This window comes from Baudoinia panamericana (assembly GCF_000338955.1).
Source record: "Baudoinia panamericana UAMH 10762 unplaced genomic scaffold BAUCOscaffold_13, whole genome shotgun sequence".
Lineage (NCBI taxonomy): Eukaryota > Fungi > Ascomycota > Dothideomycetes > Mycosphaerellales > Teratosphaeriaceae > Baudoinia > Baudoinia panamericana.
In genome coordinates, this window is record NW_006911269.1 from 508,981 (window position 1) to 532,281 (window position 23,301).

General features: G+C 54.4%; 12 protein-coding genes across 12 annotated transcripts; 3 read left to right on the forward strand and 9 right to left on the reverse strand.

Moving 5' to 3' along the window:
• Window positions 1-95: 95 nt before the first annotated feature.
• BAUCODRAFT_283852 (uncharacterized protein) lies at window positions 96-600 on the reverse strand. Its single transcript, XM_007682495.1, has one exon. It carries the CDS (start codon window positions 493-495, stop codon window positions 181-183), a length of 315 nt encoding a protein of 104 aa, XP_007680685.1. The 5' UTR covers window positions 496-600; the 3' UTR covers window positions 96-180.
• On the reverse strand, window positions 600-2,207 carry BAUCODRAFT_283864 (uncharacterized protein). The gene has a single exon (XM_007682496.1). It carries the CDS (start codon window positions 1,989-1,991, stop codon window positions 705-707), a length of 1,287 nt encoding a protein of 428 aa, XP_007680686.1. The 5' UTR covers window positions 1,992-2,207; the 3' UTR covers window positions 600-704.
• Window positions 2,208-2,273: 66 nt separating this feature from the next.
• Window positions 2,274-3,951, reverse strand: BAUCODRAFT_38300 (uncharacterized protein). The gene is made up of 4 exons (XM_007682181.1): window positions 3,675-3,951; window positions 3,048-3,621; window positions 2,925-2,995; window positions 2,274-2,872 (listed from the first exon to the last, which is right to left on the reverse strand). The coding sequence occupies exons 1-4, from the start codon at window positions 3,700-3,702 to the stop codon at window positions 2,424-2,426; spliced, it is 1,122 nt and encodes a 373-aa protein (XP_007680371.1). The 5' UTR covers window positions 3,703-3,951; the 3' UTR covers window positions 2,274-2,423.
• Window positions 3,952-4,851: 900 nt separating this feature from the next.
• On the forward strand, window positions 4,852-6,835 carry BAUCODRAFT_126264 (uncharacterized protein; the record flags this gene model as incomplete). The annotated part of the gene is made up of 4 exons (XM_007682497.1): window positions 4,852-5,076; window positions 5,125-6,319; window positions 6,376-6,676; window positions 6,754-6,835. 4 exons carry the CDS (start codon window positions 4,852-4,854, stop codon window positions 6,833-6,835), a joined length of 1,803 nt encoding a protein of 600 aa, XP_007680687.1.
• Window positions 6,836-8,151: 1,316 nt separating this feature from the next.
• Window positions 8,152-9,370, forward strand: BAUCODRAFT_77718 (uncharacterized protein; the record flags this gene model as incomplete). The annotated part of the gene is made up of 3 exons (XM_007682271.1): window positions 8,152-8,473; window positions 8,538-8,683; window positions 8,963-9,370. The coding sequence occupies 3 exons, from the start codon at window positions 8,152-8,154 to the stop codon at window positions 9,368-9,370; spliced, it is 876 nt and encodes a 291-aa protein (XP_007680461.1).
• A 73-nt stretch (window positions 9,371-9,443) lies between these two features.
• On the reverse strand, window positions 9,444-9,901 carry BAUCODRAFT_283952 (uncharacterized protein). Its single transcript, XM_007682498.1, has one exon. It carries the CDS (start codon window positions 9,748-9,750, stop codon window positions 9,517-9,519), a length of 234 nt encoding a protein of 77 aa, XP_007680688.1. The 5' UTR covers window positions 9,751-9,901; the 3' UTR covers window positions 9,444-9,516.
• A 775-nt stretch (window positions 9,902-10,676) lies between these two features.
• BAUCODRAFT_283976 (uncharacterized protein) lies at window positions 10,677-11,899 on the reverse strand. The gene has a single exon (XM_007682499.1). It carries the CDS (start codon window positions 11,696-11,698, stop codon window positions 10,823-10,825), a length of 876 nt encoding a protein of 291 aa, XP_007680689.1. The 5' UTR covers window positions 11,699-11,899; the 3' UTR covers window positions 10,677-10,822.
• Window positions 11,899-14,464, reverse strand: BAUCODRAFT_283971 (uncharacterized protein). Its single transcript, XM_007682500.1, has 2 exons — window positions 14,202-14,464; window positions 11,899-14,143 (listed from the first exon to the last, which is right to left on the reverse strand). The coding sequence occupies exons 1-2, from the start codon at window positions 14,237-14,239 to the stop codon at window positions 12,100-12,102; spliced, it is 2,082 nt and encodes a 693-aa protein (XP_007680690.1). The 5' UTR covers window positions 14,240-14,464; the 3' UTR covers window positions 11,899-12,099.
• Window positions 14,465-15,110: 646 nt separating this feature from the next.
• Window positions 15,111-16,340, reverse strand: BAUCODRAFT_38307 (uncharacterized protein). Its single transcript, XM_007682182.1, has one exon. The coding sequence runs from the start codon at window positions 16,108-16,110 to the stop codon at window positions 15,262-15,264; it is 849 nt and encodes a 282-aa protein (XP_007680372.1). The 5' UTR covers window positions 16,111-16,340; the 3' UTR covers window positions 15,111-15,261.
• An 818-nt stretch (window positions 16,341-17,158) lies between these two features.
• BAUCODRAFT_151691 (uncharacterized protein) lies at window positions 17,159-19,151 on the forward strand (the record flags this gene model as incomplete). The annotated part of the gene is made up of 2 exons (XM_007682501.1): window positions 17,159-17,716; window positions 17,769-19,151. 2 exons carry the CDS (start codon window positions 17,159-17,161, stop codon window positions 19,149-19,151), a joined length of 1,941 nt encoding a protein of 646 aa, XP_007680691.1.
• A 225-nt stretch (window positions 19,152-19,376) lies between these two features.
• BAUCODRAFT_78356 (glycosyltransferase family 4 protein) lies at window positions 19,377-21,434 on the reverse strand (the record flags this gene model as incomplete). The annotated part of the gene is made up of 2 exons (XM_007682321.1): window positions 19,377-21,221; window positions 21,276-21,434. 2 exons carry the CDS (start codon window positions 21,432-21,434, stop codon window positions 19,377-19,379), a joined length of 2,004 nt encoding a protein of 667 aa, XP_007680511.1.
• A 674-nt stretch (window positions 21,435-22,108) lies between these two features.
• BAUCODRAFT_38309 (uncharacterized protein) lies at window positions 22,109-23,134 on the reverse strand. The gene is made up of 2 exons (XM_007682183.1): window positions 22,473-23,134; window positions 22,109-22,416 (listed from the first exon to the last, which is right to left on the reverse strand). Exons 1-2 carry the CDS (start codon window positions 23,041-23,043, stop codon window positions 22,181-22,183), a joined length of 807 nt encoding a protein of 268 aa, XP_007680373.1. The 5' UTR covers window positions 23,044-23,134; the 3' UTR covers window positions 22,109-22,180.
• Window positions 23,135-23,301: the final 167 nt, after the last annotated feature.

Below are 23,301 nucleotides of genomic sequence, written 5' to 3' on the forward strand. Positions count from 1 at the left end.
CAATCGGCATGCTGCTGCTTTCTAGTTGGTGCTGTCAAGCGGGTGGCGGCAGGTACAAAGTTCGGGCTATGAAAGGGTCACGCGACAAGAGGTGCTGCTCGTGAACCAAGTGAATGATGATGACAAGGACTTGGCAGAAGAGATCATTACTTGTACTGTTCATATGTGTCGGCGTTCATTTCATGGTGAATTTGCTTCGCCGGGTGGAGGCCTCAACCAGCCGTTCACCATCGGGCGCAGCTCGCACGTCTTTTCATCCGATGGAGTACTGAAATTCAATATCATCCGGCCACAGGGGCAAGGAGGGTACATGCCATTGCACAGCTTGAGGCATAGTGGAAACGATCTGTGAGAGTTAAGCGACGTGGCGGCTTTGGCTGGGTGCGCGGAGTTCCGCGACGGGTGATTGGTTGGTTTGACAGCCCGCAGCCCACAGCCTCGCGCTCCGCCTCCTGGACCCTCTCTGTACCTTACAGTTGTGCGCGATGGTCTCATATGTTGAGGTCACGCCATCAGCACTGAATGAAATGTCCTCTAGACATGATGACCATGTGATGATTGCTTGGTCGCCTCACCAATCCAGATATTGAGGAACCTCCCGAGCATGAACCGCAGCTAGCCGGTATAGTCAAGCACGCTCGAGTTTGCTAATCGCTTGTGCCTTCGAGCCATCGTACTCCATCTTGTTGCGACTTGTCGACTGCTCAGCTCCAGTCTCGCTCCGTCGCCAGGAACATGTCGCGTAACTCAGCGTGCCTACTGCCATGTCCTCGGCTCAGGTACGCTCTCAAACTGAAACTCTGGCGTTTCCACAGAAGCGGCCTCTTCGATTCAATCCAAGCATACTGTGCTCTATCCGCGTGCCAGCAGTCCGGACAGACACCCACATAGAAACAACAATCTCGAATCATGTCGAGTAACGGCATGATCCGGGTACGCAAGCCGCAGTGAGTATGGTTGCGGTCAATCTGATACTCTGGAACTTGCCGCAGAAGATCAACGAGGTTCTGTATGTCGCCGTCGTACTGCGGATGTGGCTCGTCCGTTTCCAGTATCGCGCCTTGCAATCTCAGCGTACCGATTCGTGCAAAAAAGCGTATCATTTCGCCCAGCTGGAAGGAGTCGCATTGCGCAGACGAGTCGTAGCCCAGCTTGCACTGTCGCTCTCGCGACGTATACAAGCCGAGGAGGTATGTCTGGAGCGACTGAATCGTCTCGAGCACACACTCGCGCCGAAAGGCTAGCTCTTCCTCCATGCGGCCGGGCAGATCCCACCACAGGGCGGCAGATATGTCAGGCTCTTGCCCTACCCATCCCTTCATTATCAGGCGTGCGGAGTGCTTCTCGATCCACTTCGGGAAGTCGAGCATATAGCCCACCAGCAGTCGCTGTCGGACCTTCTCTTCGGATAGGCCGTTGTCCGCTTTCGGCGTCATCTTACTGTCTATTGCTTGCATTGCCTTTTTCCGACTAAAGTACACCTTCAGCCACTCGAGTGCATCGAAGCGATCTGCTACAATCGACAGATTCGCCAGGTTCGCAACTGGTAGGTTCGACTCGATCTCCTGGCTATGGAGGATGCGAAGGAAGTCCCGTAACAGTATCGCTGGAGACTTGACGCCAGAGATACGACCGAGGTCTTCAATGACGATCATTGGCAGTTGCGCAGAAGGTACGTCTGCCATCGTCCGATATTGCTGGCCTAGGGTCTTGTGGCGCGCTTCGACCTTGGCTGCCTCCCCGAAGCGTCCAAATAGCCGGTCGAAGTACCTCGATCTTGATTTGAGCTCCGTGGTGGAGACTCGGAATGCTGCGCTTGACTGGACGCCGTTGGCTTCATGCTGGAAATGCAGTACGACGTCGCCATCAGCTACGAGTGTAAACACTTCCGTGCCGTCGTCATGTACTTCTTCCGCACCATTGCCCAGCACCGCAGAGGACTTGAAGTTTCTGCTTGACGGTGAGTCCCGAGCATTGCGTGAGGCTACCATCTTCGTAGCAAAGAATCTCCCTCGGCCACCTGCTAGTTATTCACGTGAGCCTGTGTGAGGCACAGGCGAGCCCGCTGCTCGTCACGGATACGGCCAGAACATGGCAGGCACAGTATGGGCTACCAGACAAGTTGTGATTGTGTACAGCTGTATGAGCGCCACGCGTTTGCTTGGATGTTCACATGAAGAAGCTGTGTGTGGAAGGCTCATCGGGGAAACGTCGGCTGACGCAAAGCTCATTGACGCGCACCAATCACATTCGGCAGTGCTCACCCCAGCACGTCTTTATCGCCGCTTCCTCAGTCGTCCCTATCGATGCACGGGGATATGATGCCGAGAATATTGAATGGATTGTTATCAACGCTGAACTAGATACCGCTCACTGTCGGAGCGATCGCTCAGAAACAGACAAACTCTTCCATCATGGAACACTCAAACCGTCAACTCGCGGACTGTCGCCGCAGTCATCGGAGCCTCTCCATCTGCCTTCTTCTCGATGGACGCCTCAATTACACCTTCGCCCTGGGACGAGTCATCCGAAACCTCTCCATCAGCAGAGTCTCTACGGCGAGGCTTCATGAGCGGCCAATGCCCGTTCTTCTCGTAGTATCTCATTGAGAGAAAGCCGGCGATCACCGTCACCCAGTAGAGGTTGTACGCAATGACCGAGCCATAGGTAGCCGAGTTCTGCCAGCCGAGGATGGCGTTGAAGATACCCCAGCCACCTCCGCCGTTGAGTTCGGCGTTGCAGCAGTTTACGTGCCAGACGCTCTTTGTGATGTCGTACGAGCCAGGTCCGGAGCCGACCTCACTGGCATCGCCGCCAATTATGGAGTTCCAAGCGTGAGTCTCGAAGGACCATACAGCCTTGGAGAAGAGACCTCAACGACAATCAGCACGGACATTACGCTTTCACGGTGCTGTATGACTTACCAGCTGCAACCAGGTATAAGAAGCATGTGGAGATGATCAAGAAGATCTGGAGCTTCGCAGTGTTGCCGCCACTTTCACCAAATCAGCACTTCGTCCCTTAGGGTGAACGTCGAACACGCTTACCGGTAGATGGCATAGCCAACTAAAACACCGGCACCCAGACCGCACACAACAGCCAGCGGGAAAGCTGTCGCCGGCAGACTAAGTCCGACGCCACCAATGAAGACAACAGCCTCAAGGCCTTCTCGCAGCACGGTGATGAACGGCAGTAGGAACATCGCATATCTCTGGCACCAGAGCTTAAACTTGCTCGAGGTGCTCGCTTTCGCATTGATGTTGTTCTTCTCGACCGCTTGGGCGAGCTTGACCCGCCATTTGTCCTGTAGCTTGGAGACACGAAGCAGCGCTGCTCCAACGGCTGAGATGATAATGGTTGCTAGTAGGCCGAAGCTACCTTCCCAGATGTCTTCGGTGTTGGAGTAAAGGTCCTTGCCGAGGCCGTAGAAGGCTCCAAGCATTGCACCTCCGATAATGAGACATATCAGCAAACCAAGGCCGATTCCCCACCAGACCTGGCGGACGAGCTTCTTGTATGTGGCCGGGTCCCTATCTGGCCCAATGGTCTGTTTGAGCCATGCCAGCAGAACCGAGACAATAATGACGGTCTCCAGGCACTCTCGAAAGCAGATGAAGAACACTACCACAGCGGTCAGCAATGTCGGGCAAATTGCAAAAGGCAGCAATGCTGACCAGGCACGGCAAACACGTTGACCGTCATGATTGTGCCCAAGGCGTTTCAGGATGCTGGACTGAAGACGAAGAGAACTGACTGCCGTGAGCGTAGTGGGTGAGTGAGTGGTGATTGATCAAGATCTTATCAGATGGCAAAATCACGGAAGTTGAAAGGTCGAGGCATGCACCGAGGAGTCGCTAAACGAAACACGATTCTCAACTCAGCCGGCTACCTCCGAGACCGGCGCTGGAATGAACGGCTCAGGGAAGCCGGATCAGCGCAGTTGTCGGTTGAGCCTGTGGAGAAGATCCGGTATCAGTTGCCGGAAATGGTCAAGGTAAATACTGGCGGGAAAGAGCCCACTTGTTCTGCGATTTACCTTATGCCTTTGATACAGGCTACGTACAGTAAGTCGACAACTCTGGTCCTTTACTTTTGACTCGCATCATTCATTTTGGCTTACTATGAACCTGCATCTGCTCATCTACCAGCAAAAGAAACTCATACCGGCCTTCTCAGAATTCGCGAACCATTGAGGGGCAGAAGCCGATGCCCATTTAGCGTTATCAGATCTTTTCTAGCGCCTTGGCACGCTTTCCGTCAAGCGAATCAGAGCGGAACAAGCAACGGCCATTGAAAGCTTTGTGATCATGATGATCTGATAAGCGGGGTCCAATACTGCTCGGCATATCCAATGCGACGATCACGTTGACGTCTAGCTGTCGCCCCGAGTAGACTGTCACAACGTTCGAAGAGCTGCTCCTGCTCCCTCGATCCCAACAATAAGCAGTTCAGTGTTCAACCAACGAGAGCGACCAACAAGGCTCCAGAGGCTGTCAAGGGCGCTTCTTCAGACAAGCATTCTGTAAAGGGCCCAGACTTTGCAGCGTAAACGGCCAGACCCAGTGCTGGAGCTTCTCTTACCGCTTGGCCAAGCTTGTTAGCGACTTGGTGTACTTGGCGGAGTGGCGCGACCCTGTGCTTGAGACGTGGACTTATCAGATTCTTCCCTGATCTTCCGAAGTCGGCAGTCACGACAAGCAGTTCGTCAGGCGCCAGCTGATCTTATCTCGGACTAATCTTATCAATCTCATCAGTTGGCGGCGACAGTGAGCTCAAGACGCCCAGGAGTGTGCGGTCTTTCTCTCTCAATACTGGTACGACAGTTCTTGTGACCACGGTCGAGCGGTAGCCATGGCGTTGTCCTTGTCGAACTTCTTGTACGCAATACTCGCAACCAGCGGCCATGTGTTGGCCGTCTACGCGGACACAGTGACCTTCAACTGGAACATTACATGGGTGAGAGCGAACCCAGATGGTATGGCCGAAAGACCTACCATTGGCATCAACGGGCAATGGCCGCTGCCGCTTCTGAACATCACAAAAGGCGACAATATTGTCGTGCACCTGAATAACATGGTCGGGCTCCTTTCAGTCGGGTGCTATTCCAAGGCTGACCGATAACAGTTGGGCAATCAAAGCACGAGCATGCACTTCCACGGAATGTTCCAAAACGGCACCAACGAGATGGATGGTCCTGTTGGAGTGACACAGTGCGATGTGCCTCCAGGCTCGTCCTTCACCCTCAACTTTACCGTTGACCAGCCCGGGACGTACTGGTATCACTCGCACACGCGCGGACAGTACCCCGATGGCCTACGTGGTCAACTCGTCGTCTATGACCCAGAGAACCCGTACCTCGGGCAGTACGACGAGGAGGTCGCTCTCACACTTTCTGACTGGTACCACGACGAGATGCCAGGACTACTTGCCAGCTTCATCAACTACAAGAACCCCACTGGCGCTGAGCCTGTACCGGACTCGGCGCTCATGAACGATACCCAGAACCTTACCTTTGCTGTTCAGCCTGGCAAGACGTATTTCTTCCGTTTGACGAACATCGGCGCATTTGCAGGGCAGTACTTCTGGATTGAGGGACATACCATGAGGATCATCGAGGTGGATGGTGTCTATACCGAGCCGGCTGAGGCGGACATGATCTACCTCACGGCTGCGCAGAGGTATGGATTCCTTGTCACGATGAGGAATGACAGTTCCGCGAACTTTGCAATGACTGGTAGCATGGACACTGATCTCTTCGATACACTACCGCCAACTCTCAACGCCAACGTTACCGGGTGGCTGGTGTACAACAACGCTGCACCTAAGCAAAGTGCGGCTCTCCTCGATGCGTTTGAACCGTTCGATGACTTCACGCTCATACCGCAGGACGGCATGAGTCTCTACGAGCAAGCCGACTATACGGTAAGCCTTGATCTGACAATGAACAACCTCGGAGACGGCGCAAACTACGCTTTCTTCAACGACATCACGTACACGGCTCCCGTCGTACCGACACTCTACAGCGCACTAACCACTGGAGCCAACGCATCGGACGTCACAGTTTACGGCGGCTACACCAACAGCTACGTCCTGCAAAAGGATGATATTGTGGACATTGTGCTCAACAATGACGACGCAGGCAAGCACCCCTTCCACCTTCACGGTCACAACTTTCAAGCGATTGTGAGAAGCGAGGATGATTGGGGTCACTATGACCCAAACAATCACTCCGCATTCCCAGCGACGCCAATGCGTCGCGATACCCTCATGGTAAGGCCTCAGGGTAACTTTGTTGTACGCTTCAAGGCGGACAATCCAGGTACGCTCCAACGCACCCGGACCAGATGGTTGCATATGCGCTGACCGCAAGTATAGGCGTCTGGTTCTTCCACTGTCACATTGACTGGCATCTTGCCAGCGGTCTAGCTGCGACATTGATCGAGGCGCCACTCGAGATGCAGAAGACGTTGTCCATTCCACAGAACCACTACGACGTCTGTCGTGCGGCTGGGGTGCCCGTTGCTGGGAATGCCGCCGGTAACACGGTCAATGTCCTGGACCTGGAGGGCGAGAACGAGATGGTGCACCCACTGCCAGCCGGCTTCACGGCGAAGGGCATTGTGGCGTTAGTGTTCAGCTGCATTAGCGCTTTCTTGGGTATGGCAGTCATTGCTTGGTACGTCAACGCCAGTCCCCTCTGGGCGCCGTGATCTGCGCAAGGAGGTGATGATAGTTACTGACGGTCTGAAACAGGTACGGCGCGGCACCGCTCAGTTCAGCGGAGCTCGCATCTGCAAAGCGATTTATTGCGAAGCACGGAGGTAGCACGAATTAAGCACAAGAGCGAATGATTGCAGTCGCTGAGTCTTTGCGTTTGCCGCTGCCCTTGTTGGCTTTATGAGACGCAAACGCCGAGGTTTGGTGGAAATGATCGGTAGCATGTAGCACTCAACAGGTGTCTAACGAAAGTACATTGTACATCTATGGAAATTTACAAGCGCTGCACGGGCGCTACTGATGCGGATAAGTTGATGTTAAAAGAAGCACGTCGATCCGCTGATCGAGATCTTGGTACGCTGGTGTTACCAGGTAGCATGGTCACACAATGCTGCCATTCTCACGGCAAAAGATCGGATTACTCATAAACTTCACGGGACTCTCGGGACGTTGTTCGGCCCTTGCAAATCGATCCTCGTCCTCGCATTAGCTCTCCTTCTTGCGCAAGAAGGTCGAGACCAGGCTGCAAGCCGATGCAACCACGGCAGAGCGTAGTTCGATCGCAGTGCGCATAAGCTGTGTGAGACTGCAGACGTTTCAGGCATGACGCAAAGCGGTCACATATCACAGCGAATGACACGGCATTGGGGCTGCATGCATGCTGCAAGCGCTGTCGAAGTGTCGCCTCCACAGTCACTGGTGGGCCGTAGTACTTCCGGTGGGGCGTCCTTACGCCTGTCAGTCTTGAGCGGGGCGGTTGACGGGTGCCCAAGCCCGCGGCACTGATAACAGTAGTCTACGATCTAGTGACACTGCTGGGTGGTGGACACGATTGTGAGTGGTCACCGCAGAAGCTATTCGCGAGTTGGTAAACTTTGTTTGCAGAACTCGTCCCCTGCATTGCATTGCATTGAGTGAGGCGCACGAAATTGTTGGTTCATTGTGCCACTGACGACGCTCCTACTCCGGTCAACTGCCGTGAGCGCACATAATAAGCAATAAGTCGTGCGAGCTTTTGTAAGATCCGTCCGCCGAGGAGAGTCGTGAATCCACGTCCCGACAGCGCCACCGCCGTCAGATTCCTGGCATGCAAGTGAGGCAGGCCAGCTCTTGTGCGAACATATTGCCCTCTACTACCATCCATCTCAACGCCGTCCGCTTGCATGGGACTTCAGCACCCTCGTCAATTGTCCTCGTTTACATTTTCCAAGCCGAGGCTGGAGTTCCTGCTGTCGGCTCGCTTGATAGATCTTTATCCACCGCAACGGTCTCGCTGCGAAGGCCGCACGCTACTCAGGACGCTTTATACCGTCTGCCAGAAGCCCATGCAACAAGGAGTCTGCAAGCTCTCCCAAAGCTCTTCTCCGGAACCAGACTAGCACCCTTGTCTCGACCGAATCTGGCCCACCAGCCTCGGTTCGCCAACTAGTTGCAATGCTTTCCACAGCACAGCGGCATTCCAGCAGCTCCAAGACGTACGGAGAGCGTTCAGAAGACCCGGATCTCACACCTCTGGCTCAATATCTTCTGCGACTGATTCACCTCAAGCAGACCAATCTCTGCGTGTCCGCAGACGTCCATACGACATTGGAGCTATTGCAGCTCGCCGAGGATGTCGGCGACTATATCTGTGTGCTGAAGACGCACGCCGACATCATCGATGACTTTGGGGACAAGACTATACGAGGCCTCAATGAAGTCTCCCGACGGAAGAAGTTTCTCATCTTTGAGGACAGAAAGTTCGGAGACATTGGGAGTACGACACCGTAGGGTTTTCAGCAGTCTGGAAGTTACGCTAACCATAGGGTGCATCGTATTAGGCACGCTACAACATCAATACACACGCGGACCACTGGCCATAGTCAAGTGGGCGTCCATTGTGAATGCTGCGCTATTCCCAGGCCCCGCAGTCATTCCTGCACTTGCAGATGCGGCGAGGAGGGCGATACTGGCCCACAATACATCAGTTTCCACAGACATCTCAGCATCGCCCGCGGGTTCATTGATGGACAGTGAGTACGACGATGAGTCCGTGGACGGATCGGCCGAGCGAATTCAGCTCGATAGTGACGAGCTTCCGGACGAGCGAAAAGCGCGCAAGCAGTCTGTCGTCTCCGTCAGTACAACGATCAGCACCAAGACCGAAGCCATCAGTCCCCAGCCAGGGCTGAGGCCTTCAACGTCGCGCGGCTCAAATGAGGACGAGGAAGAAGAGGCAGAAGAGGACGACGACCTTGAAATGCAGATGGCTGAGCTTGGCCCTCCGCCTTACTTCAGAGCGCTACTGCTTCTGGCGCAGATGTCATCAGCTGGCAATCTCTTCACCCCGGAGTATACCCAGCAGTGCTTACATCACGCTCGGCAAAACAAGAATTTCGTCATGGGTTTCATCGCTCAGCAGTCACTGAATAAAGAGGCCGACGACAACTTCATTACCATGACTCCCGGAGTGCAGCTGTCTGCTGGCGGCGATTCGATGGGCCAGCAATACAACACGCCCCAGAAAGTCATCGGGGAGCAGTGTAGCGATATTATAATCGTCGGGCGTGGCATACTCGCTGCGCGTGATAGACGAAGAGCAGCGCATGAGTACAGAAAGCAAGGATGGCTTGCCTATCAAGAGCGGGTGAGGTCTGCTAGGAAGAAGCGGTAGGCACAGTCTGCTTAGACGATCCTTCCTCTTGGCATGATTATCACCTTCTGCTTGTACCCAGCCGAGAAGAGGTTACGGCTTGTATCTGCTTTTGGCGACTATGCTAGGGAAGCCGACCAACTAGCAGTACACTGCGGCCCTTGTTACTAGTAGCCCGCGGACAATCTACGAGTTTTGAAGCCAGCAGTAGCTTTGCCATAAACCAGCACGGGTTCCTGAGCAAAGCAATTTCTCACTTTCAAACATTTCGAGCAATTGCTTGAAACAGGGTTTGGCGTAATGTGCGTCCAGAGCCTCCCTATCCTCGTAGCTGGTCGGGAATCAGTACTGATCGCAAAGGTCGTCGTGATTACGCTACAGGTCACAGTCGTTAAGAACATAAGACTTAAAGCTCGACCATCAGGATCCGTGGCGTGCCCCTTGCGTCGACCTCCTCGTGCATCTGGAACTGCAATGCACCAGGCCGTTCGTCGTGTACAGTGATACAGAAAGGCTTGATCACGTCCTTGAATTATTACCAGTCCACTAGTCTACGTGCCTCAAGATCTTGTATGAGCGACAGTACACGATCGATCTTGCCTTCTGCAGGGCAGACAAGCGATGTGTGAAGGATGTTTGGTGAGAAAGACATCGTCACGCTCATAGATATCCGTTTGCGCAGAGGGGAAGAGACAGTGAGCCATGACTGTGGCCAATTGTAGTAGCAGCTGGTTACCAAGCAGGATCACTATAGACCAGTTACCGTGCCGTGGGTGCTGCACATGGGTGTGTTCCCAGCGAATGTCGTATCGAAGCAGTGCTCGGCGTGATCAGCCAGTGCTACATGGGACCTCATAGCAGATAACACAGGCGCTTGATGTGGTCTGTCCGGTATGTGCTGGGTAGATTCGTGCCAGTTGACGATCCTGAAAAGGAGAGACTGTCGAAAGCAAGCGAGTTGGTTCGGCGAAATGTCGGCCCATATCTAATCAGTATATAATACCACATCTACAATGTTAGCGGTGATTGGGCGGTCCAAGATCGTCGAAAGATTTGACCACTTCCAACATAATCTGGGCGGTTGGCGCAATGGTAGCGCGTTGGTTTTCGGTTTGAAATCACCAAAGGCTGTGGGTTCGGTTAGTCATGTTCCCAACTTGTTATCCAAAACCATGGACTAATCTGGTGATCCTAGAGCCCCATGCTGCTCGAAACTCCATCTCGGTCGGTTAACACCCGACATCAAGGCTTTCTCTTTTGTTCCTCTTCGTATCAGTCGGCCGTACCTTCTTCGCGCCCTTCCCACCCGTTTCCAAACTCGAGCGAAGGCGAACGTGGCAAGGACGGTTGGAACAATGGGTTTTTGGCAGAGAATGACTGCATATTTTTCTACGTCGTCTCCGACAAGCACTGTGACTGGTATGCTCTAATGCTATATAAATTCAGAATGACCTGGTGGCGGGAGACATATCATTACTGTGCCATTATGTACGGCCCATAATTAACGTCGTAGTAGCAATATTCGCCTTGCAATCTCCACATGATCGCTTTGCTCTGGCGTCCGTAGTGGACGTGTGGGAGTTGCTCGTTGGGAGCAGTCCGCACAGGCGCGGTTTGCTCACAGCTTTTGGCCCTATGCTGGTAGTTCACGGTGGCATAATCGATGTTAGACCGATTGCCACCAGTTGTCGATGGACGCCGTGATGCCTGACGCATCATGCGAAACGCTTCGCCGACATTGAACATCTTTTGCTTCACATTCTCCGCATCGAGTGGATCCACACATTCTTGCAGCAGGTACTCCAGGAAGAAGCTACGCCTGCTCTGCTTCCAGTGCTTAGGCGGCAGTGTAGCAATGGTGACAGCTCCCATTGCCAACAACAATTCCGTGTCACCGCCCAGCTGACCCAGCGAACAAGCAGCGCAATCGCGCGCTCCTGTATACCATGGGTACCTCAGCAATCGGCAGACATATTGGGCGTGTAGTGACGACAAGCGATCATCATGCAGCATTGGCATCCATGTCTCCTTCAATTCGCGGTCAATATCCTCTCGAAGTCTTTCCCAAAGACTGACCACTGCCAGCTCGCTCAGTCTGTCGTGCAGTTTGCAGAGCGATGTCCGCACCTTTGCGTCACGGAGAAACTGATTCATAGGCTTTCGCAAGGCTCCGCAGGCCTCCGCTCCGTCCGTCCTGTCGCTCTGAGTGCGCTGGATCGGCGACTGTGTGACGATGGATGCAAGATCAACAATCTGCGCCGCTGACAGGTACCTGTACCTCCGAGACTGTGGAGCGCTGACAAGATCATGCAGTTGCTGCTGGCTGTACATACCATGGTATATGGGCATGGTTATATTCCGATTCCTGCGACCTGGGTTTATTGGGATGGACCGGACCGTGCAAATCGAGCAAGACGTTCGATTGCAGAACGTTGGTATTCCGATGGCGAACGCTAGAAGCTGAAACCGCTAGGAAATCTAAGAAGAGCGCGCAGCGGTGACAATGCATTGTGCAGCGTTGAAATGCTTTGTCTTCGTCCCAGCAGGTGAAGGCTTTGTTGTGATCCGGAAATGGAGCCCTAGCCGGCTAATTGTGTCACATCGTATACCGAGCAAACCGGGAACGTGTATGAATCGCTCAAACGCTGTCACAAGAAGTAGAAGAACAAATAGTTAGCACGCACACCTGGCCGGCGGAGAAATGCTGCAAGAAGGACGACGGTCGTCTGCCACGAACTCAAGTCGCCCGTTCACCGAAGCGCTGACGTCGGCTTGGTGCACAAAAAGCAAGTATACAAAGGTGGAGGGTCCTGCCCATCCAGACATACACAGGGAGAATGCAGCCACTGGGTGCAAGAGCAGCATTGCACCAGCGGCACCCCATGGTCCTGCGGAACGCCGCATATACAGCGAATCAAAGGAGCCGTGTGGGAACGTGAACCGTTCTGGAAACTCGGCTGTCGCATCGATGTCGGGATCGAAGCCGGCTGTAAATGTTCGAACGACATCATGCTCCAGCGGCGGTTGTGAGCATCAAGCGCAGTGTGCTCTGCGTCTCGTCGCTTACTATGCGCACGGGCACTAGAACCACCAATCCGTTTGGTTTCGATGCCAATCTCCATGTCCGGTTGAAGCTCATCACCCATCGGACAGGAGTCAATCATCAAAGTGGTTGGGACGGCCATGGAGTTACGCTTGCTCGCAGCAGTCCGACTAGGCCGCCTGAGGCTACCCTGCTTCCGCAACGAGGCCGCGGCGGCGATGGCTGCTCTGGAGGGCGTCACGGTTCTCAGTGAGGCCGAAGAGCCTGAGCGAGGTATGTTCAAGCCCACCAAGTTCTCTACGGGCGGGTCCAGACGAGCGACCTTAGATCGGCGTGTCATACTCTCCGCGATGCTCATAGATGCGTCTGCGCCGGGTATTCGGCTACTTGTGTCTGACTCGTTATCACTACTATCGCTGTCGAAGAGTCCAGGGTACTTCTCTCGTATCGATTTGGTAGGGCTGCCTTCTGGCTCGTTTCTCTCAGTTCGTGCGATGCCGTGCTGGTCAACTGTCAAGATCACAGAGGCACGCTTCCTTGGCTTGTGTTCCGATATAGAACCTAACGGCAGCCGACTAGAGCGTTTCAGGGGCGACGCAGTTTGCACAGGGTGGTTGTAGAGAGCGTCTGAAGTACTGAACGCAGCCTGCGCTGTTTGCGGACGAACATTGCCAGTAGTATTATTCCAACGAAGGTTGCCACCAGAAACCGTCTGCGGCGTAATCGTTTCAGCGGCTGTGGCAGTGGATTCGAAGACCATGGCGCCGTTGGTAGCACCTCTATGTTTGTTGGTTGCAGACTGAGCAGCGCGAGGTCTTACGGCTTGACCATCTTGTGGAAATGCTGACCTGATAGGCGAGCTGTATATCAGAGACGGATCAAGACTTGCTGAAGAGGCGCCGAGCGTTGTAGCGTAGCTCGCTACAGCATTACTAGGCACGGATGCCGCAGACGCTGGTCTTGGATGCGGTGGCTGCACGGAGAAGCTCGTCATGGCAGGTGTATCGAAACTCATCGTTTGTGCCATGCCCGGGTTCGGTGAACTGGCTGGCCAAGCCGGGCTTTGCTGCATGGCAGGCGCAAACGGATCGTCAAGAGGGCGTTGATGAGCTACAATTGCAGGCGTTGGTGCCATCTGATCCCAGAGCAACTGCGTCTGTGGCATCACCGGCGCAGAGGCTGGGCCAAGGTTCCTGAACTGGTACAGTTCCGGCGAGAACTGCAACTGCGGGAAGTGTACCGGGGTGTGTTGGCTTACACCAGCCTTAAGCGGCATGGCCTGCAGCTGCGGCGTCATGAAGCGACGAGAGGCTATCGTTGATGGTGTACCAAAAGCGATCGGATCGGGCTGTTGAGCCTTCTTCGCAGAGAAGCCTCTTGTTGGCGGAGGCGTCTGCATCTGTATCGAGCTGAAGCTAGGCGGCCCTGTCATTGGGTTGGCATCATTCTGGATTCCCTGGGCATGGCCAAAATGAGTTCCGGATGCAAGATGGCCAGGAGTGTACTGATTTCCAACCGCTGGGCTCACCACTAATCCATCATGGCATCCATATGCCTGCGGTGATGGTCCCATATGGGCCATAGACTCGAAGTGAGGTTGTTGTGGGGTTGAATAGACCGGCATCTGCGGAGTACGAAAGGCATCTTGAAAGTGAGAGTGAAAGGCAGCTGTTTTCGGCGTTTGCAGTACATTGTGGAACGAACCCGCAGTCGGTGTTCCTTGGGGGCTTGGGAACTGCCAATCTCCATTGCTACTGATGTGTAAGCCAAGTGAATAGACACAGGCGCCGGATCAGATATTTTGCCTACCCGGCATAGTTCTGATCAAAAGCCATTGCAAAACTCATGTGTCCTCTCTTACAGCTGGGCGCTGTGATACCGCCGTACCCGTATACCGTTCTTCCTATCAATGCATCTCGCCGGTTGTACAATTGTGCTTTTGCCCAGAACGCAAGCTTGCAAGCGTAGTTGGCCGCTTGATAGCGCAATCCCGGTCCCGGTCTCAACTATTGCGAGGTGTCCAATGGTCCAGTAACTCTCCAAGCATTACCACTCGTCCGTGATACTCGCCGCAAACTTGTAAGAAGATGGGAAGGGGAAAGGAAGGGAGTCGTACTACCTCCTGGCAACGGTAACGCACCTGCATGAGCCTTACAAGGAAAGGCTCGCCAGAGCTACAAGCATCATTGGCTCGCAAAGCATAGACGGGCCGTGCAAGGTACAAGAGGACCTGCAGCCGGAAGCATGGCATTCCTCGGTCATGCCAAAGCATAGCCCGCCCAGCCCGCCAAACTCACATGCACATCCAAATTGCCGACGCCGATACTACTTATTGGCGCTTACGCCACAGTTGCGTGCTCGTTATCAGCCGTCTGCAAGAGATGAACCAAGGCAGATATGATCAGACCCGTCCGTTTCCGTGCTGCCATGCTTGCGCACAGTCACGGGCCGGCAGTTTGAGCGCCAGGAGTCGTATCTTCAGGCGGCCGTGAAGCCAACTGTGCCGGTTGAGCCTGTATGACTCGGAATTGGCGCGCATCTCTACGTGGTTAAAGCCAAACAGAGCGACCAATAGGCTGCCGTCATAAGGGTAGATTGTGAGCTATTTGCCGCAAGAGCGCAGGCTCTCGCCAAACATTCCCGCAAGTCCCAAAATAATCCCTTCAGCGTTGGCTTATCATTGCAAACTTCTGCGAAAGTAGGTTTTCAGAACATAAATGCTTTGCAATCTTCATCCTGAGCCAACGATCTCTGACGATCATGCCTCAACCCCTCTCTGCATGGATTCCCCAGACCGAGGGAAGCGTCCGCACTAAATTACGCGATCCCGACTCAGGTCCCTACCTATCCAGTACGGCCCCTGATTCATTCACGACAGAATTGCTGCTTCAATCTCCCTCTCCCACCGATCAAGCTCCGCCCCCGTAGGCTTTCGGACAACAATGCCCAATTGGGAGAGCGAAAGATACACCTCCCGCCTGACACAGTCAACGATTCGCACTGTAACCTTGCACGTTGTGATGTGCCTTGGGCTCCTTAGGCAGCTGAAGATCTGCTTCCGGACCTCACCTGTTGTAAGCCGTTTCGGCGCGGATGACCAGAGGTCCTCCGAGACTAGATCAATTGATATATCTAGTGAGCGGAGCGAAGTGAGGCGGTTAATGAATGGGCGGCTAAGTCGGGCATTGGCCCAGAGCCGAAGGCTGTGAACCTCAAGCACTTCAATCGATCGTAACGCTTTGCGCTGATAGGCCTCACAGCATCTTGTAAAACGGACCAGTGTCCGGGGATTGTGGAAGGTGAATGTGTTCCTTTCGAACGGGAGTCGCGAGGCCTCAGCATAGGTCTGGCGGTTGATCAGGAGCAGGTTCAACTCGTCGTCACCGTAAGGCGGCTGTCGCTCCCTGATGCACCTGCGATGAGCCATGGGAAAGTAGTTGGCCTGCATTTCGTGAACGTCGGTCGACTCTTCGCGCGACGCGTTGCGGCGAACATGACTCGAGCGCTCCGACTGGCAGAGACTAGCAACTACTTGCTGCCCACGTCGAAACTGCTTCGTGTCGCTTTGAGTCGCACGCCCTGTGCCGTCCGGATAGCCAACATGTATTGTATGGCCGCCGAGGAGCGCTTCGAAGATCTGAAGCCGGACTTCTAGCGGTAGACCCAAAAGGGGTGGTGTCGTACGCTGCTGGCCTGCCTGGGCTCTAGTCTGCACCATGACCGGATCCTACTTTGGGATGGTAGCTTGGCTGCGACAGTGACAAGGTCAGAAACTGTGTGTGCGCGTCGACGTGCTCGTCAGTGTGCTTCGTATGCGTCAGTAGGGGGCTGTGCGTTGCGGAGGATGAGGTGGAAGGCGATATTAGCAGATGTGAATGGAAGACGCAGTCAGTATTTGGTCGTTCCCCATAAGACATACAGAATGATACGGGTTGGATAGGTGTTTCTACGGGGAAACTTTACCCGCGAAGGTTAGCGAGAAACACTGGACTTGTCGCCGGCTGTTCGCTTGATCAGGCCCCGATTTGTGAGTTAGGAATTCCGATGATGGCCTCCTCTCATGAGAGCTTCGCTAGCCACTAACACATTAAGGTGCATGCGGGACTCCGTGCGAAGCCCAAAGCCTAGGCTTGTCTCGTCATCACAGCTACTGCGCCTTTGATCACCTGTCACCATCATTCATGCATCGAGCATGGTGGACGTGATCTGCATGGCTTGTTTTGCTGTCGGTACGTTATAAGGCCTAATAACGAGTGGACTCCAGGGTATTAGCTTGACCGAGGACATTGAGCCGACTTTTGCGCATTGGTAACTTCCTGTTGTCACCGCACTTCCGATGACGGTCCTGGTAACCGCCTTCACGGAGTTCCTTGCCATTACTAGCTGCCACTACGATGTAGCCTTAGCCGAGCCAACCTGACTGTCTGCGCTCTGGATTTGCTCGGCCTGGTATGAAAGTGGTGCCTGACATATGCATAGTAACAGGTTCGCTCTCGTGCAAGCTGGAGTGATTGCATCGTCAATGAGCTGGACGCCAGTGCATGATATGTTGGCGAACCTGCTCGCAGCCCTAAAGATGTGTCGTGATTGTACTGTCTTTGTCGTAGAGGAAGACTGGAGGTCCAAGCGCACTAGCGTTGCTGGGGCCCTTTAGCGCAAAACACTCGATCGGAGGAAAGTACGCTCGGACTGCATATTTATCACACGACGCGAGCAATATGGCTCGATAAGAAGGACGGTAAACCTCGACTCTGGCGCTCGTACGTATGGAACCACCACCAATATTCAAGCTGCCCTCGAAGGGCGGGCAACCACCTCAGCATCTTTCTCCGGAACGCGTCGACACGCGCACGACACCAACAACGACAACACCGAGCAAGACGCCGGTGACCACCGCCCCCGAGACGTTTTCGCCCACACTATCAGGAGAACCTACTTCCACACAGTCGTCACCAACCAGAAGAGCCAATCTATTCGCTGATTACCATCCAACCACGCCCAAAGCCAACCAATCTACCGGCTTCGCGCTGCCGCATTCGCCTAGCTTACCAGAGATCAACGCCTTACGCAGCCATGTGCGGACTAACAGCGACGTGCAAGGCCTTGTCAAGCGATTCGAGCATCTGGACGTCCGGGACCGGGACGCGGAGAGCGTGGAGCGGAGACGGAAGCAAGACGCCGAGCTGCGGCGGGCGCAGATAGCGAGGGAGGAGGCGGAGACTGATGTCAGGCGGCTCAGAGAGGAACTCAGGCGGTCGGGTAGGGAGAGCGATGAAGGTCGGGAGAGGGAGCGGAAGGTCGGGAAGAGGTTGGAGGTGGTCATGGTAGGCTTCGCGATCTCCATCCTGAAGCGGTGCCAGCTAATTTCTCGAACAGGAAGAGTTCGCTTCCGCCAAGCAACAGCACGCATCACAAATGGCCGTTTATGAGAAGGAGATCCGCAAGGCGCGGAAGGAGGCGTATAAATCTTCTTCTGCCGTCATTAAGCTGCAAGAGGAGCTGAAATCAACTCGCAACACGCTCCGGATCACGCAGTCGGGTTTCGAAATGGAGAAGCAGAGAGTGCAGCGAACAGAGCAAGAAACATTCAACGCACATTACCAGCTTGCAGCGGTGCAAGAGGAGCTCGAAAAGCTGCAAGCACACCTTCGCATAGTGCAAGAAGAGAAGGACGCTCTAAAGCTAACCTTGGAAGAAGAAGAAGTGGCAAAGGTTGCTGCAAATGGCATGATAGCCTTGCCACTGGCGCAGGAAGATGACCAACCATTTAGCTCGCCACAAAAGCGGTCGCCGCTTTCTGACGACAAGGAGAACCAACCGGTGACAACCAAGAAGATGAGAAGTAAAGATCAGAGTGATGAGCTTGCGCTTGAGCGGAGACGAAGAAAGCACGCCGAGGAGATGGTCGAGTTCCTGAGTATGGAATGCATGTTTCGATGCTGTAGCTGTCAGAGTTTGTCTAGAAAGCTTGGGCATGACAGCTTCGAGCTTTCGGTTGCAAGCGAACTGTCGGAAAAGCTGGAGGACATCATGTTGTCTATGCAGGCGGTACTCAACCCATCAGGCCAAGCTGTCGAAACCGAAGTTGACATGCAAGAAGTAGCTCATCATGAGCACATCGAGGAGTGTGAAACACCAGAGCTCGCGAAGACAACGCTCGAAGTGCAAGACGTTGGAAGCACGAAGTCTGTAACAGCAGAGGAGGTTGACCGCAGTATGACCTTGACCGCCGAAACGCCAGAGAAGCCAGCACCTAGGATAGACAAGGAGGCTTCGATAGCGCCTCATCGCACGCCTGCTAAAGCTGTCAGCAACCCGGAACAACCAGCTACAATCCCGTTACAGCCTTCCTCACCACGCACGCCATCCCAGCACCACCAAACTACGCCCTTCCGGCCACAACCCTCCATTCGCACCGTCACAACCACGACAACAATCCCTATGCATTTCACTCCAATGGCCAAACCTCAGGTCTCCCAACACGCCGTCGAGGACGCAGAAAATATCCCACCGCAGTCGGACGACTCGGGACAAGCAGAGGCGACGTTCGACCGCGCGGCAGCTCTAGCAGCGATCGAGTATCGTCGCGGTCGAGCGAGGAGTTTTGCGCAAGGGCATCTCACGCCGCGTAAGCAGATGCTGGAGGGTGTCGTCCCCAGGAGAGATGTTAGTGCGCCAGCGCTGGGTGGGAAGACGGGAACGGTGAACTATGCGAAGGGGGCGGGGAGTGTGGGGAGAGCGGGAAGGAGGATGGTGTAGGCTTTTGTGGACTGCATCGGCGCCATCACTGCGTGTACGGTATGCTGTTGCCGTGGAAACGCTGTACCTTCAACTTGCTTCTATTGTGCTTTCTTGGTAGCGGTGGCGCCTCGTGTGCAGCGTGTTGTTTCGCCTGAGATCATACCTTTGGCATTTGAGACTGCGTGGGATGGGTGCGAAGCGATGGCGTCTAGGCAATAGGTATATCTCGCGCTCTATGATCGCTCACGTGGTCCAATCCCTTGGCAACCATACCTCACCCTCACCTCTCGGCTGCCCTGCTTCCTCTCGCGCCATGTTCCAGATCCACTTCCCATCCGGCTCCAGCTTACCATCACCACGCGAAAGCTTATCGACGAGATACATCCAGCAGATGGCGTTGCCCACCGTGCCCACTTCATCGCTCACGTGCTCGGCCGCGAACTTGCTCATCTCGTCATACCGTTTCTCGTCCGAGAACAGCACGTCGAGGTACTTCGCTACAGCCTTCGCGTCGCCAGGCTCCACAAGGAAGCCGGACTTGTCCGGCTGCACTTGCAGTGGGATGCCGCCGGCTTTGGTCGTGATCATCGGCACGCCCTTCTTCAGGCCTTCGCTGACCTTGACTTCGAAGCCTTCGCGAGTAGAAAGCTGCAGCGCGACGCGCGCATTCGACATGAGTGCATTGAGCAGCTGATCTGTCGGCCCTAGTCGCATGACGACGACGCTGTCTTTGACGTCGGCGTAGTCGTTTTCAAGCAGATCGAGTGTCTGATTGAGCACCATTACGCCATCTGGGTCATCAACGGAATAGTGTCCTGCAACGACAAGCTGGGGCGTCTCTTCTGGCTTCTTGTTCTTGCAGAACTCGGAGGTGCGGCGAAACTCGGCATAGCTGGCCAGGACGTGTGGAATGCCTTTGGATGGGTCAAATCGTGCAATTTGCACAATGTAGTCGCGTTTCGGGAAAGCGAGAGTATTCATGCGCTGACGCTGGCATTGAGTGTTAAACTCGTGGAGGTAGTAGGCGTTGTCGAAATCGCTGAGCTCCTTGTTCAGACCGTCAAGCCAGTCGGTGGTAGCAGGCATGTAAGCCAGCGAACGGTGAGGGACCATCTTCGGCACGAAGGCTGCAACTGGGTGTGAAATGAACAGGTTGGCGTGCTGAGCGCTGCTCCACAGCCACTTCCAGACGCCTGCTGTATTGGTATCTGGTTGCTCAGCAAGGTCTGCGCGGATCTGAATGTGTGAGCGGAAGATGACAGGTCGGTCTGGGTCCATCTTCTTCGCGATGTCGATAAGGCCTGGCATTTGCGGGTCATCCACAATGACAACGTCAACGCCACCTTGAGAGCGCGGTGAGAGTGGCCCACCTGGGCGAGTCCAAAAGCGCTCAGCATTCGATTGGATCCAGTCGTCGATAAGTTTCTGCTTGTCCTCCGTGAGTCTCTCCTTGGGGTCTGCCACACCTTGCAGGATGTTGTGATTCGTCTTCGTAACCCGGAAGACTTCTGGCTTAGGCTTCGGTACCCACCACGTGCAGTCTACGCCCAAAAGACGCCAAAAGCGAACAAGTGCATGCCTCATCAATGCCACACCACCACCTTGAGGCGTGGCGCTGAAGAACGCAAATTTCTTGTTGCCTTCCTTCAGCGACTGCGCATAGTGTTCGCATGTCTTCCACGAGCGCTCATTGCACCTGAGCTGATACTGCTGGAGCGCCGCCAAGCGAGCGCGACCGCCGCAATCGACCTCAACCATATTGCTGAAGCCGACCTGCACACGCGGCTGACTCGACGGTCCGAAGAAAGCCAGACATTTGCGGGCCAGGGAATCAGCCAACTCGTCCACGCCTTCCAGACCAGCGGCTTGTGCTGTGCTCATGCTGCCGCCTTCCTTCTCTGGAATGACAATGGGCACAATGTCGAGGTCCGACCACAGCCGAGCGGGCAGTTGTGGGCTCAACTTCACCACCTCCTGCGAGATGCCAGCGCCTAAGAACTTGTACTGGTGATCTTTCTGGTATCTCCGGATTTCATTGACGAGATATTGCGCCACTGCGCTTGCCTTGCCGTCTGCATTGGAAGGCAGCTCTGGCGGAGCGCCCCCAGCGTCTTTCTTGTCCTCCCCTTCATCGTCGTTGACAGGCAGGTTGTGCACAGCAAAATCAATGGAATATGTGCCGTCGTGGCAGGCGAAGCCTAAATCAACGCTGCCATCCTTCTCATAGTTGGCTGCCAGACCAAGCCATAGCTCTGACAAAGCGATACCAGCCTCGCCGGACTCTTGCTTGAGGCGTTCCATACGCTCAATGTGCTTAGTGGGAGGTGCTGCTTCGAAGCCATGCTTGGCTGTTATGCCGGTGATGGGTGAACCATCTGTTTGCGTGTGGTCGCCAGCCGCCATCTTGATGCTTGCTGACCACGGCCTCCTCTAGGATCTTTCCTTGTATTGTCGATGTCTGGCAAGGCTTGACCTACGTGCAATTGACTCCTAGGTTACACAACGCTAGACTCAAGCATGCGGCTGTCCGAATTTGTGGCTTGAAGGTACATACGAAATGGGAGAGCTTCAGACGATTAGAGATATGACTTCACCTGCTCATGATGCTTTTCCTAGCATGCTTCCTACCGGCGAGATAGCTGTCTCCTACCGCATGCTCTCACACGTGCAATCACTGGCAGCATTTCGTAGGCATGACGTTCAGCCCGCTGTATGCCGGTCGATTCTCGATTTGGCATCACCTGGACGCATGTTCGGCATATGCATTCACACGTCCCGGTAGCAGTCACCACTCGATATGCAAACGCTTCAAAACGGAGTCCGAGTTTGTCATTTCAAGCAAAAGGCAAAGGTAGGAGTTAATAGGAGAGTTCATAGGCAGCGGAGTTTGCCCAATCAGCTCGCCTCGGCTCAAGCGGCCACGACTCCAAGAGTCTAGCACCACCTTACCAAACTTCTGCTTTTGAGCACTAAACAGTATGGTGACAACCGGGCTCTCATGCGTGGAGTGGTATCGGCAGCATGGAGGACTTGTCAAAGCAGGACCATTACCGCTTCAGGATTGATTCTAGCTCCTTCGCTACAGCGTCACCAACTTCGCTGGTACTCGCTCTGCCTCCAATATCCGGCGTTCGGATACCTTGATCAATAACAATCTTGACCGCTTCATCTACCTTCTTCGCTAGCTCTGGCTGCTGAAGTGAATATTTCAGCATCATGCCGACAGACAGAATCATGGCGACAGGGTTCACCACACCCTTGCCGCTGATATCTGGTGCGGAACCTGCCGGAAGTGTCAGCATAGCGATCCTGCAATGGTAAGGGTTCCGGAGGCCGTACCGTGTATAGGCTCGTATATGCCGTTGCATTTGCCCTTGCCGTCCGGACTGGAGGTCAAGCTCGCGCTTGGCAGCAGACCAAGCGAGCCTGGGATCACCGACGCCTCATCGCTAATGATGTCGCCGAAGAGGTTGCTCGTAACGATGATCCCGTTCAATGCCCTCGGATTCTTTACCATAAGCATGGCCGCCGAGTCAATGAGATGGTGACCTAGCTTCAACTTCGGGAACTCTTTCTCCATCACCTCAGTTACCGTCTTCCTCCATAGCCGGCTAGTCGCCATCACATTAGCCTTGTCTAGCGACCAGACCGGAGCTGGAGGATCCTCTGCCAGAGCAAGATACCCAGCAAGCCTCGCAACTCTCTCGATCTCCATGCGCGAATACGGCTCGGTATCAAGCGCATGCCCGGAGCCGTCGTCTTCTTTCCGCTCGCCGAAGTAGATCCCGCCAGTAAGTTCACGGATGATGTTGAAGTTGGTTCCTCTGCAGACTTCTGCCTTGAGCGGACTTTGCTCCACTAGCGAATCCGAAGCGAAGAAACATGGTCGTAGATTGCCAAATGTGCCCATTTCTTTACGCAGTCTGAGGATGCCTTGCTCCGGCCTTACCTTGCCGACGCCCCATTTTGGACCGCCGATTGCTCCCAGCAGTACGGCATCCGCAGCTTTGGCGGCCGAGAGAGCTTCGTCGGTTAGTGGTGTGCCGTTTGCATCAATGGATGCGCCACCCAACAGGTGGTCCTGGAAGTTGAATTTGATGTCATTGCTACATTCCTCAATCTTGCGTAGTACTTTGACACCTTCTGCAGTAACTTCGGGACCGCAATG

Excerpts from the sequence above, each read along its gene's own strand:
- BAUCODRAFT_38307 (XM_007682182.1), bottom strand. The coding sequence starts at position 16,110 with ATGGTGCAGACTAGAGCCCAGGCAGGCCAGCAGCGTACGACACCACCC.
- BAUCODRAFT_283852 (XM_007682495.1), bottom strand. The coding sequence starts at position 495 with ATGAGACCATCGCGCACAACTGTAAGGTACAGAGAGGGTCCAGGAGGC.
- BAUCODRAFT_38300 (XM_007682181.1), bottom strand. The coding sequence starts at position 3,702 with ATGACGGTCAACGTGTTTGCCGTGCCTG. Across the intron at positions 3,622-3,674 it reads CAACGTGTTTGCCGTGCCTG|TGTTCTTCATCTGCTTTCGA; the intron begins GTCAGCATTGCT and ends CCGCTGTGGTAG. Across the intron at positions 2,873-2,924 it reads CTTATACCTGGTTGCAGCTG|GTCTCTTCTCCAAGGCTGTA; the intron begins GTAAGTCATACA and ends ATTGTCGTTGAG.
- BAUCODRAFT_283952 (XM_007682498.1), bottom strand. The coding sequence starts at position 9,750 with ATGTTCTTAACGACTGTGACCTGTAGCGTAATCACGACGACCTTTGCG.
- BAUCODRAFT_283971 (XM_007682500.1), bottom strand. The coding sequence starts at position 14,239 with ATGAGTTTTGCAATGGCTTTTGATCAGAACTATGCCGG. Across the intron at positions 14,144-14,201 it reads TTTGATCAGAACTATGCCGG|CAATGGAGATTGGCAGTTCC; the intron begins GTAGGCAAAATA and ends ACACATCAGTAG.
- BAUCODRAFT_38309 (XM_007682183.1), bottom strand. The coding sequence starts at position 23,043 with ATGGGCACATTTGGCAATCTACGACCATGTTTCTTCGCTTCGGATTCG. Across the intron at positions 22,417-22,472 it reads CATATACGAGCCTATACACG|GTTCCGCACCAGATATCAGC; the intron begins GTACGGCCTCCG and ends CACTTCCGGCAG.
- BAUCODRAFT_283976 (XM_007682499.1), bottom strand. The coding sequence starts at position 11,698 with ATGCCCATATACCATGGTATGTACAGCCAGCAGCAACTGCATGATCTT.
- BAUCODRAFT_283864 (XM_007682496.1), bottom strand. The coding sequence starts at position 1,991 with ATGGTAGCCTCACGCAATGCTCGGGACTCACCGTCAAGCAGAAACTTC.